At 44.5% G+C, this 14,714-nt stretch overlaps 1 protein-coding gene across 12 annotated transcripts in view; it reads right to left on the bottom strand.

Moving 5' to 3' along the window:
* LOC124124191 (inositol 1,4,5-trisphosphate receptor type 1-like) overlaps positions 1 to 14,714 on the bottom strand; it is a 193,875-nt gene that overhangs the window by 145,328 nt on the left and 33,833 nt on the right. For all 12 annotated transcript variants that reach the window (XM_046487300.2, XM_046487295.2, XM_048396591.1 and 9 more), the window contains exon 3: positions 5,279 to 5,385. In XM_046487300.2, coding sequence (XP_046343256.1) covers positions 5,279 to 5,385 — 107 coding nt within the window. The remainder of the gene's footprint in view (positions 1 to 5,278; positions 5,386 to 14,714) is intronic.

The following is a 14,714-nucleotide window of genomic DNA, read 5'->3' as shown; positions in this document are numbered from 1 at the left end:
GGGATGTGTGGAGACTGTCTGTGTCAGTGGTGGAGTGGGATGTGTGGAGACTGTCAGTGGTGGAGTGGGATGTGTGGAGACTGACTGTGTCAGTGGTGGAGTGGGATGTGTGGAGACTGTCAGTGTCAGTGGTGGAGTGGGATGTGTGGAGACTGACTGTGTCAGTGGTGGAGTGGGATGTGTGGAGACTGACTGTGTCAGTGGTGGAGTGGGATGTGTGGAGACTGACTGTGTCAGTGGTGGAGTGGGGATGTGTGGAGACTGACTGTGTCAGTGGTGGAGTGGGATGTGTGGAGACTGACTGTGTCAGTGGTGGAGTGGGATGTGTGGAGACTGTCAGTGGTGGAGTGGGATGTGTGGAGACTGACTGTGTCAGTGGTGGAGTGGGATGTGTGGAGACTGACTGTGTTAGTGGTGGAGTGGGATGTGTGGAGACTGTCTGTGTCAGTGGTGGAGTGGGATGTGTGGAGACTGTCTGTGTCAGAGGTGGAGTGGGATGTGTGGAGACTGTCAGTGTCAGTGGTGGAGTGGGATGTGTGGAGACTGTCTGTGTCAGTGGTGGAGTGGGATGTGTGGAGACTGTCAGTGGTGGAGTGGGATGTGTGGAGACTGACTGTGTCAGTGGTGGAGTGGGATGTGTGGAGACTGTCAGTGTCAGTGGTGGAGTGGGATGTGTGGAGACTGACTGTGTCAGTGGTGGAGTGGGATGTGTGGAGACTGACTGTGTCAGTGGTGGAGTGGGATGTGTGGAGACTGACTGTGTCAGTGGTGGAGTGGGGATGTGTGGAGACTGACTGTGTCAGTGGTGGAGTGGGATGTGTGGAGACTGACTGTGTCAGTGGTGGAGTGGGATGTGTGGAGACTGACTGTGTCAGTGGTGGAGTGGGATGTGTGGAGACTGTCAGTGGTGGAGTGGGATGTGTGGAGACTGACTGTGTCAGTGGTGGAGTGGGATGTGTGGAGACTGACTGTGTCAGTGGTTGAGTGGGATGTGTGGAGACCGACTGTGTCAGTGGTGGAGTGGGATGTGTGGAGACTGTCAGTGGTGGAGTGGGATGTGTGGAAACTGACTGTGTCAGTGGAGGTAGGATGTGTGGAGACTGACTGTGTCAGTGGTGGAGTGGGATGTGTGGAGACTGACTGTGTCAGTGGTGGAGTGGGATTTGTGGAGACTGACTGTGTCAGTGGTGGAGTGGGATGTGTGGAGACTGTCAGTGGTGGAGTGGGATGTGTGGAGACTGACTGTGTCAGTGGTGGAGTGGGATGTGTGGAGACTGACTGTGTTAGTGGTGGAGTGGGATGTGTGGAGACTGTCTGTGTCAGTGGTGGAGTGGGATGTGTGGAGACTGTCTGTGTCAGAGGTGGAGTGGGATGTGTGGAGACTGTCAGTGTCAGTGGTGGAGTGGGATGTGTGGAGACTGTCTGTGTCAGTGGTGGAGTGGGATGTGTGGAGACTGTCAGTGGTGGAGTGGGATGTGTGGAGACTGACTGTGTCAGTGGTGGAGTGGGATGTGTGGAGACTGTCAGTGTCAGTGGTGGAGTGGGATGTGTGGAGACTGACTGTGTCAGTGGTGGAGTGGGATGTGTGGAGACTGACTGTGTCAGTGGTGGAGTGGGATGTGTGGAGACTGACTGTGTCAGTGGTGGAGTGGGGATGTGTGGAGACTGACTGTGTCAGTGGTGGAGTGGGATGTGTGGAGACTGACTGTGTCAGTGGTGGAGTGGGATGTGTGGAGACTGTCAGTGGTGGAGTGGGATGTGTGGAGACTGACTGTGTCAGTGGTGGAGTGGGATGTGTGGAGACTGACTGTGTTAGTGGTGGAGTGGGATGTGTGGAGACTGTCTGTGTCAGTGGTGGAGTGGGATGTGTGGAGACTGTCTGTGTCAGAGGTGGAGTGGGATGTGTGGAGACTGTCAGTGTCAGTGGTGGAGTGGGATGTGTGGAGACTGTCTGTGTCAGTGGTGGAGTGGGATGTGTGGAGACTGTCAGTGGTGGAGTGGGATGTGTGGAGACTGACTGTGTCAGTGGTGGAGTGGGATGTGTGGAGACTGTCAGTGTCAGTGGTGGAGTGGGATGTGTGGAGACTGACTGTGTCAGTGGTGGAGTGGGATGTGTGGAGACTGACTGTGTCAGTGGTGGAGTGGGATGTGTGGAGACTGACTGTGTCAGTGGTGGAGTGGGGATGTGTGGAGACTGACTGTGTCAGTGGTGGAGTGGGATGTGTGGAGACTGACTGTGTCAGTGGTGGAGTGGGATGTGTGGAGACTGACTGTGTCAGTGGTGGAGTGGGATGTGTGGAGACTGTCAGTGGTGGAGTGGGATGTGTGGAGACTGACTGTGTCAGTGGTGGAGTGGGATGTGTGGAGACTGACTGTGTCAGTGGTTGAGTGGGATGTGTGGAGACCGACTGTGTCAGTGGTGGAGTGGGATGTGTGGAGACTGTCAGTGGTGGAGTGGGATGTGTGGAAACTGACTGTGTCAGTGGAGGTAGGATGTGTGGAGACTGACTGTGTCAGTGGTGGAGTGGGATGTGTGGAGACTGACTGTGTCAGTGGTGGAGTGGGATGTGTGGAGACTGACTGTGTCAGTGGTGGAGTGGGATGTGTGGAGACCGACTGTGTCAGTGGTGGAGTGGGATGTGTGGAGACTGTCTGTGTCAGTGGTGGAGTGGGATGTGTGGAGACTGTCTGTGTCAGTGGTGGAATGGGATGTGTGGAGACTGTCTGTGTCAGTGGTGGAGTGGGATGTGTGGAGACTGACTGTGTCAGTGGTGGAGTGGGATGTGTGGAGACTGACTGTGTCAGTGGTGGAGTGGGATGTGTGGAGACTGACTGTGTCAGTGGTGGAGTGGGATGTGTGGAGACCGACTGTGTCAGTGGTGGAGTGGGATGTGTGGAGACTGACTGTGTCAGTGGTGGAGTGGGATGTGTGGAGACTGACTGTGTCAGTGGTGGAGTGGGATGTGTGGAGACTGTCAGTGGTGGAGTGGGATGTGTGGAGACTGACTGTGTCAGTGGTGGAGTGGGATGTGTGGAGACTGACTGTGTCAGTGGTGGAGTGGGATATGTGGAGACTGACTGTGTCAGTGGTGGAGTGGGATGTGTGGAGACTGTCAGTGGTGGAGTGGGATGTGTGGAGACTGTCTGTGTCAGTGGTGGAGTGGGATGTGTGGAGACTGACTGTGTCAGTGGTGGAGTGGGATGTGTGGAGACTGTCAGTGGTGGAGTGGGATGTGTGGAGACTGACTGTGTCAGTGGTGGAGTGGGATGTGTGGAGACTGACTGTGTTAGTGGTGGAGTGGGATGTGTGGAGACTGTCTGTGTCAGTGGTGGAGTGGGATGTGTGGAGACTGTCTGTGTCAGAGGTGGAGTGGGATGTGTGGAGACTGTCAGTGTCAGTGGTGGAGTGGGATGTGTGGAGACTGTCTGTGTCAGTGGTGGAGTGGGATGTGTGGAGACTGTCAGTGGTGGAGTGGGATGTGTGGAGACTGACTGTGTCAGTGGTGGAGTGGGATGTGTGGAGACTGTCAGTGTCAGTGGTGGAGTGGGATGTGTGGAGACTGACTGTGTCAGTGGTGGAGTGGGATGTGTGGAGACTGACTGTGTCAGTGGTGGAGTGGGATGTGTGGAGACTGACTGTGTCAGTGGTGGAGTGGGGATGTGTGGAGACTGACTGTGTCAGTGGTGGAGTGGGATGTGTGGAGACTGACTGTGTCAGTGGTGGAGTGGGATGTGTGGAGACTGACTGTGTCAGTGGTGGAGTGGGATGTGTGGAGACTGTCAGTGGTGGAGTGGGATGTGTGGAGACTGACTGTGTCAGTGGTGGAGTGGGATGTGTGGAGACTGACTGTGTCAGTGGTTGAGTGGGATGTGTGGAGACCGACTGTGTCAGTGGTGGAGTGGGATGTGTGGAGACTGTCAGTGGTGGAGTGGGATGTGTGGAAACTGACTGTGTCAGTGGAGGTAGGATGTGTGGAGACTGACTGTGTCAGTGGTGGAGTGGGATGTGTGGAGACTGACTGTGTCAGTGGTGGAGTGGGATGTGTGGAGACTGACTGTGTCAGTGGTGGAGTGGGATGTGTGGAGACCGACTGTGTCAGTGGTGGAGTGGGATGTGTGGAGACTGTCTGTGTCAGTGGTGGAGTGGGATGTGTGGAGACTGTCTGTGTCAGTGGTGGAATGGGATGTGTGGAGACTGTCTGTGTCAGTGGTGGAGTGGGATGTGTGGAGACTGACTGTGTCAGTGGTGGAGTGGGATGTGTGGAGACTGACTGTGTCAGTGGTGGAGTGGGATGTGTGGAGACTGACTGTGTCAGTGGTGGAGTGGGATGTGTGGAGACCGACTGTGTCAGTGGTGGAGTGGGATGTGTGGAGACTGACTGTGTCAGTGGTGGAGTGGGATGTGTGGAGACTGACTGTGTCAGTGGTGGAGTGGGATGTGTGGAGACTGTCAGTGGTGGAGTGGGATGTGTGGAGACTGACTGTGTCAGTGGTGGAGTGGGATGTGTGGAGACTGACTGTGTCAGTGGTGGAGTGGGATATGTGGAGACTGACTGTGTCAGTGGTGGAGTGGGATGTGTGGAGACTGTCAGTGGTGGAGTGGGATGTGTGGAGACTGTCTGTGTCAGTGGTGGAGTGGGATGTGTGGAGACTGTCTGTGTCAGTGGTGGAGTGGGATGTGTGGAGACTGTCTGTGTCAGTGGTGGAGTGGGATGTGTGGAGACTGACTGTGTCAGTGGTGGAGTGGGACGTGTGGAGACTGACTGTGTCAGTGGTGGAGTGGGATGTGTGGAGACTGTCTGTGGTGGAGTGGGATGTGTGGAGACTGACTGTGTCAGTGGTGGAGTGGGATGTGTGGAGACTGTCTGTGGTGGAGTGGGATGTGTGGAGACTGACTGTGTCAGTGGTGGAGTGGGAAGTGTGGAGACTGACTGTGTCAGTGGTGGAGTGGGATGTGTGGAGACTGTCTGTGGTGGAGTGGGATGTGTGGAGACTGACTGTGTCAGTGGTGGAGTGGGATGTGTGGAGACTGTCTGTGGTGGAGTGGGATGTGTGGAGACTGACTGTGTCAGTGGTGGAGTGGGATGTGTGGAGACTGTCTGTGGTGGAGTGGGATGTGTGGAGACTGACTGTGTCAGTGGTGGAGTGGGATGTGTGGAGACTGTCTGTGGTGGAGTGGGATGTGTGGAGACTGTCTGTGTCAGTGGTGGAGTGGGATGTGTGGAGACTGACTGTGTCAGTGGTGGAGTGGGATGTGTGGAGACTGTCTGTGACTTACATGGAGTCTCTCCAGCAGGATTGGGTCGGTGGATGACTGGCGCTGGGCTTCCCAGTACTGCTTCTGGGCAGAGTAGCGGCTCATGGGACATATCCGGAACAGGCAGTCTGGAAAAGGCAACATCATGTCAAAAATAATACAAATACTCATAAATACACCACTGCATATACCATGTATCAGAGTTTTAATTACCTGACAGTCCGAGACGGTCAATGTTCCTTACAGATTGCAAAAGTTGCGCGCCTGATGGTCGGGGGTTAAAGTTGCTAAGTTGACAATCCACCGGTTTATTGTTAATTTCTTATGTACTATTCTAATGTTTACCGTTTTGTTAATTTTTTTCATTAGCCTAGAAAATTCTGGACTGGCAACATTTTATATGGTCTGGTAACTTTGCAATGTTGCCAGTCTGACTGGAATAGGAATTTTATACACTGCATTGTATACACAATTGTATATGACACCAAATACATCATTATACATGTAATCATCATATAATATATTTGTTCAAAATTGTACACAAAATAAATACAGCAACTATTCAACATCATACACAAACAACATTGTGTACATGATGAACAGCTCTACATGGCTGGTCATCAGAATAACAGCTCAACCAAAAGTTGCATACCTAATCAAAAGAGAATAAAATATTTGTTTCTGTAAGTCTTCTGTGTTTTGTAAGCGGTAAAGCCTTGAACTAGCTGCGTCATATGACAGGCAACTGGTCCTGTCTAAACTTAGTAGATGGGATGCGGACACAATCAAGGAAATTGTGGTCCGACGATCTTGATGTTGAACATATTTTGGCTCTACAAGACACTTTTTTATCTCCAATTACCTAAACAATGCCAAATGACAAAAGAGATAGTCCTCAATGCGTTTGGCTTGAACCATCCGTACCTACCAGGCCTAATAGTCCACACCATCAACCATGCTCCAATTAGTCTCCTGAGTCGTAGGGCTGACTCAGAATTCCACAGACAGATTATGTAACCCAAATATCTCCATATTTAAACAATTAAGTATTTGATGACTTCAACTGATGACAGTGTTACAGATTTAAATCAGGTAGTATTGCAAGTGTCCATGTTATACAGTGTTACAGATTTCTATCAGGTAGTATTGCAAGCGTCCATGTTATACAGTGTTACAGATTTCTATCAGGTAGTATTGCAAGCGTCCATGTTATACAGTGTTACAGATTTAAATCAGGTAGTATTGCAAGTGTCCATGTTATACAGTGTTACAGATTTCTATCAGGTAGTATTGCAAGCGTCCATGTTATACAGTGTTACAGATTTAAATCAGGTAGTACTGCAAGCGTCCATGTTATACTGTGTTACAGATTTAAATCAGGTAGTACTGCAAGCGTCCATGTTATACAGTGTTACAGATTTCTATCAGGTAGTATTGCAAGCGTCCATGTTATACAGTGTTACAGATTTCAAGCAGGTAGTATTGCAAGCGTCCATGTTATAGTGTTACAGATTTCAATCAGGTAGTATTGCAAGTGTCCATGTTATACAGTGTTACAGATTTAAATCAGGTAGTATTGCAAGCGTCCATGTTATACAGTGTTACAGATTTAAATCAGGTAGTATTGCAAGCGTCCATGTTATACAGTATTACAGATTTCAATCAGGTAGTATTGCAAGCGTCCATGTTATACAGTGTTACAGATTTAAATCAGGTAGTATTGCAAGCGTCCATGTTATACAGTGTTACAGATTTCTATCAGGTAGTATTGCAAGCGTCCATGTTATACAGTGTTACAGATTTCAAGCAGGTAGTATTGCAAGCGTCCATGTTATAGTGTTACAGATTTCAATCAGGTAGTATTGCAAGTGTCCATGTTATACAGTGTTACAGATTTAAATCAGGTAGTATTGCAAGCGTCCATGTTATACAGTGTTACAGATTTAAATCAGGTAGTATTGCAAGCGTCCATGTTATACAGTATTACAGATTTCAATCAGGTAGTATTGCAAGCGTCCATGTTATACAGTGTTACAGATTTAAATCAGGTAGTATTGCAAGCGTCCATGTTATACAGTGTTACAGATTTAAATCAGGTAGTATTGCAAGTGTCCATGTTATACAGTGTTACAGATTTCTATCAGGTAGTATTGCAAGCGTCCATGTTATACAGTGTTACAGATTTCTATCAGGTAGTATTGCAAGCGTCCATGTTATACAGTGTTACAGATTTCTATCAGGTAGTATTGCAAGTGTCCATGTTATACAGTATTACAGATTTAAATCAGGTAGTATTGCAAGTGTCCATGTTATACAGTGTTACAGATTTCTATCAGGTAGTATTGCAAGCGTCCATGTTATACAGTGTTACAGATTTCTATCAGGTAGTATTGCAAGCGTCCATGTTATACAGTGTTACAGATTTAAATCAGGTAGTATTGCAAGTGTCCATGTTATACAGTGTTACAGATTTCTATCAGGTAGTATTGCAAGCGTCCATGTTATACAGTGTTACAGATTTAAATCAGGTAGTACTGCAAGCGTCCATGTTATACTGTGTTACAGATTTAAATCAGGTAGTACTGCAAGCGTCCATGTTATACAGTGTTACAGATTTCTATCAGGTAGTATTGCAAGCGTCCATGTTATACAGTGTTACAGATTTCAAGCAGGTAGTATTGCAAGCGTCCATGTTATAGTGTTACAGATTTCAATCAGGTAGTATTGCAAGTGTCCATGTTATACAGTGTTACAGATTTAAATCAGGTAGTATTGCAAGCGTCCATGTTATACAGTGTTACAGATTTAAATCAGGTAGTATTGCAAGCGTCCATGTTATACAGTATTACAGATTTAAATCAGGTAGTATTGCAAGCGTCCATGTTATACAGTGTTACAGATTTAAATCAGGTAGTATTGCAAGCGTCCATGTTATACAGTGTTACAGATTTAAATCAGGTAGTATTGCAAGTGTCCATGTTATACAGTGTTACAGATTTCTATCAGGTAGTATTGCAAGCGTCCATGTTATACAGTGTTACAGATTTCTATCAGGTAGTATTGCAAGCGTCCATGTTATACAGTGTTACAGATTTCTATCAGGTAGTATTGCAAGTGTCCATGTTATACAGTATTACAGATTTAAATCAGGTAGTATTGCAAGTGTCCATGTTATACAGTGTTACAGATTTAAATCAGGTAGTATTGCAAGTGTCCATGTTATACAGTGTTACAGATTTCTATCAGGTAGTATTCCAAACATCCATGTTATACAGTGTTACAGATTTAAATCAGGTAGTATTACAAGTGTCCATGTTATACAGTGTTACAATTTTCAATCAGGTAGTATTGCAAGTGTCCATGTTATACAGTGTTACAATTTTCAATCAGGTAGTACTGCAAGCGCCCATGTTATACAGTGTTACAGATTTAAATCAGGTAGTATTGCAAGCGTCCATGTTATACAGTGTTACAGATTTAAATCAGGTAGTATTGCAAGCGTCCATGTTATACAGTGTTACAGATTTAAATCAGGTAGTATTGCAAGCGTCCATGTTATACAGTATTACAGATTTAAATCAGGTAGTATTGCAAGTGTCCATGTTATACAGTGTTACAGATTTAAATCAGGTAGTATTGCAAGTGTCCATGTTATACAGTGTTACAGATTTAAATCAGGTAGTATTGCAAGTGTCCATGTTATACAGTGTTACAGATTTCTATCAGGTAGTATTCCAAACATCCATGTTATACAGTGTTACAGATTTCTATCAGGTAGTATTGCAAGCGTCCATGTTATACAGTGTTACAGATTTAAATCAGGTAGTATTGCAAGTGTCCATGTTATACAGTGTTACAGATTTCTATCAGGTAGTATTCCAAACATCCATGTTATACAGTGTTACAGATTTCTATCAGGTAGTATTGCAAGCGCCCATGTTATACAGTGTTACAGATTTAAATCAGGTAGTATTGCAAGCGTCCATGTTATACAGTATTACAGATTTAAATCAGGTAGTATTGCAAGTGTCCATGTTATACAGTGTTACAGATTTAAATCAGGTAGTATTGCAAGTGTCCATGTTATACAGTGTTACAGATTTCTATCAGGTAGTATTCCAAACATCCATGTTATACAGTGTTACAGATTTCTATCAGGTAGTATTGCAAGCGTCCATGTTATACAGTATTACAGATTTAAATCAGGTAGTATTGCAAGTGTCCATGTTATACAGTGTTACAGATTTAAATCAGGTAGTATTGCAAGTGTCCATGTTATACAGTGTTACAGATTTAAATCAGGTAGTATTGCAAGTGTCCATGTTATACAGTGTTACAGATTTAAATCAGGTAGCAAGCACCTACAACTAGTCACTTTACATGTTGTGGTCACGTATCACTCTGTAAAGTGCTATATGAATCCTGCAATGGGGATTCCACCAGCCAAGGTAAGGTCACGCTCATTAAACATTCATGTGCTTGATCAGGCAAAGGCAATGAGCTCTTCCACAAATACCCCTGATCCCCAGAGTGGAGGTGAACACGGTGGTATTTGATGTACTGTAGCCTCGCCTCAACCACAGTGATGAGAAGACTCCGCAACTAAATGCACAGTCAGGGGCTCAAATAAAGTTGCTTATTCTTCTGATTTCCGCTGATTAAAGTCTCAGCTGTTTATCAGGCGGTTGTTTCAACCAATAGAGTCCATTTAATCCAGCTGTGTCTGGAGATATAGTGTCCCAACATTTGCATACACAGATACTTTACCATTAATTGGTTTGTTTAAGGGAGATAAGTTGAAATGCTAAGAAACTTACCTAGCTTTAATCAAACTGTGACATAAAGTATTGAGTCTATTTGCCTGAACTTGTCACGTGAGTAGATTTTAGTGGTAACATATGGACTTTTACCGTATTTGCCATATTACGTGCCCGGTTCCAATAAGAGCCACCAGACCAACTTCTTAGACCAGTCTGGAAGTTATAATTGCCTTGAAACTAACGCTGAAAAAGTTTTAGTATCATTGATGTTTGGACCACCTTTGTGCATAACCATGATAACTGTTCCGTCTCTGAAACAAACTTAACTTGCGTATAGTTTTGATAGGAGCCCTCTTTTGGCCACTTTGTCAAGGTGAATCTCATCCCAATCCTTCAAATCAGTTTCAAACCACTAATCTTATACTACACAAAAAAAGTTAAGGACCAGCCGATTCTTTCATATCACCACAGTTAATCTGTCATGACCTACCGATTCTTTAATCTTACTATTGTAGACAGGTTAACTACGTGTATAGTAATTTTAAAGAATCAGGTGGTCCCTTTGGGAGTAGTTGTTTCCCCATCATTAACTCTTCCTAACTAGATCAGTGTCAAACTATTCGAGTTCAGGCTAAGCTGCATGGGTCTTAATTTCTACCTACATTCTCATGATCACTCACACATTAAATCCTTTCTCTACAGAACTTAGACCTATGACTGAGGATACGAAGTGAAAATATGCACCTAGGAGAAATTTGCTGTCCAAACCTGGCTAATTTTACTCAAATGTCGCACATTATACTCCAATATTTTTCTTTTCAATAACTGGTAAACCTATCATTAACTGTAAATAATTTTCTCTTATTATTTTAATAACATTTGTAGACACGTTTTTGTGCTACATACAGAAATCCGTTGTCCACTGACAGGCAGTCATGTGTATGAGTGACCCCTTCTCACAAAGTCACATGTACGTGAAACGAGGAACCCGTCTCGCATAGTCACTTGTACGTGTAACGAGGAACCCTTCTCACATAGTCACTTGTACGTGTAACGAGGAACCCGTCTCACATAGTCACTTATACGTGTAACAAGGAACCCGTCTCACATAGTCACTTATACGTGTAACGAGGAACCCTTCTCACATAGTCACTTGTACGTGTAACGAGGAACCCGCCTCACATAGTCACTTATACGTGTAACAAGGAACCCGTCTCACATAGTCACTTATACGTGTAACGAGGAACCCTTCTCACATAGTCACTTATACGTGTAACGAGGAACCCGTCTCACATAGTCACTTATACGTGTAACGAGGAACCCGTCTCACAGTCACTTGTACGTGTAACGAGGAACCCGTCTCACATAGTCACTTGTACATGTAACGAGGAACCCTTCTCACAGTCACTTGTACGTGTAACGAGGAACCCTTCTCACAGTCACTTGTACATGAAAAGAGGAACCAGTCTCACATAGTGACTTGTACGTGTAACGAGGAACCCGTCTCACATAGTCACTTGTACATGTCACGAGAAACCCTTCTCACAGTCACTTGTATGTATAACGAGGAACCCTTCTCAAATAGTCACTTGTACATGTCATGAGGAACCCGTCTCACATAGTCACTTGTACGTATAACGAGGAACCCTTCTCACATAGTCACTTGTACATGTCACGAGGAACCCTTCTCACAGTCACTTGTACGTGTAACGAGGGACCCGTCTCACGTAGTCAGTTGTATGTGTAACAAGGAACCCGTCTCACGTAGTCACTTATACGTGTAACGGGGAACCTGTCTCACTTACATGTTATGTCTTCTATTGGTGTGGGAAGGAACCATTAAACTCATGAAAGATGAAAACAGAGAAAGACAATTCCAAAACTCAAAAACAAATTACCACTAATGGCACCTCAGAGGTTACTGGGCCCAGTTGAATGTTGCTGTGTCAGTGAATACCAGCACATCCTGATATGCTTAATAATATCTAGCCTTGGACTAACACTCAGTCTCTGAAATTATATAACTTTGATAGAAATAAGCAGCTAGATTTAGATTGAAAATGTGCTCGAGTGAGACGAAAGATTCAGAACATGTGGAAAATCTAAACTAATGCCTCATTTAGGACAATAGCATTACAGTGAGGTTAAACGGAAGGAGGAATAATATGGTTCAGGGACTGTGAGACATCTTATCTAGTCTAAGTGAGTTTCTTTCTTTGTCAGTCCCCACTGTATTCCAAAGAAAAATTCTGTGATCAATAATTGTAAATTCTGCAACCAATTTTGATAAATCTGCAGATAATTCTGCAAACTTTTAAGATTATTTTTGTGAATGTCACAGTTTATCACGTTTGACTTGTGGCAGGCATTTTTATGGCAAATGTATCCACATCCAGAATAGGTTATCACTAATGTAGACATACAGACGTGCACTTTTGGTAGGCAATAATACAAAAGTCAACTCCACTTGCGTTTACATGTCTAAAACCAGCTTTCAACTCACATGTTCAAATTTTGAGGTGTATTTGACCATTTCTGCAGCAGAAAAATGCAACATTCTGCATGAGTTCTGCACAAAGTGTAATTTTCTGCAAGATAGGCATATTTCTGCACCGAGAAGATATTTCTGCAAAATATTCTGCAACAGCGGAATCGCAGAATACAGTGGTGACTTGATTGTTGTTTAACGCAAATAATTAAATCTGGATAAGACAACCCAGTGACTGATATTATGGGCAATGTCACACACCATTTGGGAAGGATGACACACAATCAATCAACATGATCAAGTTACAGAGCCTGACTACCCGATCCATTAGGTCGCCTCTTTCCACCAGCATGTGTTGCTGGGGGCAAACTGTGCACAAGAATCCCCACCAGGCAGCCTGTAAGTGAGCTTTAGGTGAGGTCACACCAGGTGTCTGTTTGTCTGTTTTTTTATTTGTTTGTTGTTTATCGCAACACTCAGCAATATTCAACCAATATGACGGCAGTCTGTAATAATCGTGTGTGGAATAGACAATCCAGTGACTAACATCACTGGCACTGAATTACGCAATTGTTTGTTTGTTTGTTCATTTATCACATCACTCAGTAATATTCCAGTAAAATGATGGCAGTCTGTAAATAATCAAGTCTGGACCAGATGATCCAGTGACGGACATTATGATTTTCGTAATTGGGATATGATGACATACTTCAACAAAGTCAGCAAGCCAGACCACCCAATCTCATAATAGTCGCTTCTTGCCATTAGTCACTTATTACAACAAGCATTGGTTGCTGATGACCAATTATAACCCGGGGCATACTGGGTGTAGATATGATACTTGGTGTAAACATGATTCTCAGTGGAAACAGGACAAACTGTGAAGCTATCAGACCACCAAACGTGCCTCTCAAGATTTCTCTTGCAATATCTGCTACTTCAGAGGAATACTTATTTACCCTCTAAACCTTGGTCTCAGAGATAAGCGCATATCTGAGAACTAATATGAGGGTTGTCTTGGATCAAAACTAAAAGGCTTGGGTAATAATTGCGAAGGATTATTTACTTAACTCACTGCAATCATATGCTCACTGAGGCTTAGCCCACTGCTCAAGCCCTCAATACACATCGTCTCACATGGAACTTGTTATAACATACACCTCAGACACTGCTCAAGCCCTCAATACACATCGTCTCACATGGAACTTGTTATAACATACACCTCAGACACTGCTCAAGCCCTCAATACACATCGTCTCACATGGAACTTGTTATAACATACACCTCAGACACTGCTCAAGCCCTCAATACACATCGTCTCACATGGAACTTGTTATAACATACACCTCAGACACTGCTCAAGCCCTCAATACACATCGTCTCACATGGAACTTGTTATAACATACCAGTTGGAAGCATATCAATTCTGTTGGGTCAGATCTTTCCCACCTTTTAAAGCACTTGTGACTGGTAGAGTTTAATCTATTCCAATTACCACGACAAAGGCATTGTTTTATTTACTTTGTTCATGAATCCACGGACTCAAAATTTCAGAAATGTTGAATACGATTGCAGTTTTGAGAAAGGTTTGTGTCTGTCTTGTTGCCGAAGGTTTTAAGTAATTTCTTCAATGCAAAAGAAATCCAAAGCAGGAAAATAATCGAAGTGAATTACCGTGTAGACACTTTTTTCTCTCCTTTCTATTATTTCCAAATTTCACAATACTTGTGAACCACCGCAACCAGATACCTAGCCAAATCAATGGCAATATTTTTTGCCAGGCTTCATAATATATTTCTATTAGTGGAACTCAGCGCACAATATTGCAATTATTCCCTTCAAAAAACATAACTGTTTAGCTTTTTTCCCTTTGAGAGATCCATGGGAGATTTAAAAAAATAATTAAATTTAAATTTAAATTTTATACACTACTTCTTTTCTGAATAAATGTAAACCAAGAAGAGTTCTATCTAGGACCAAAGTGATGTCATGTGTTGGACAACACGTACTGACAGTTAGAGTGGAGTTGTGTGGATGTGACTACCCCAGCTGTCCCCCAACTCTTCCAGCACCCCCACCAAACCCGCTCAATAGTCACTCTCCTTCAGACACTCGACCTCCAGACACAATTCATCATCAACAGTCTAGAAGTGGACATGTCTTCCACCTAACATGGCATGCACAGTGAGTGAGTGAGTGAGTGAGTGAG

The sequence above is a fragment of the Haliotis rufescens genome, unplaced genomic scaffold (assembly GCF_023055435.1).
Source record: "Haliotis rufescens isolate VD_foot unplaced genomic scaffold, xgHalRufe1.0.p SCAF_157, whole genome shotgun sequence".
Taxonomy (NCBI): domain Eukaryota; kingdom Metazoa; phylum Mollusca; class Gastropoda; order Lepetellida; family Haliotidae; genus Haliotis; species Haliotis rufescens.
This window is presented reverse-complemented; position numbering and strand designations above follow the sequence as displayed.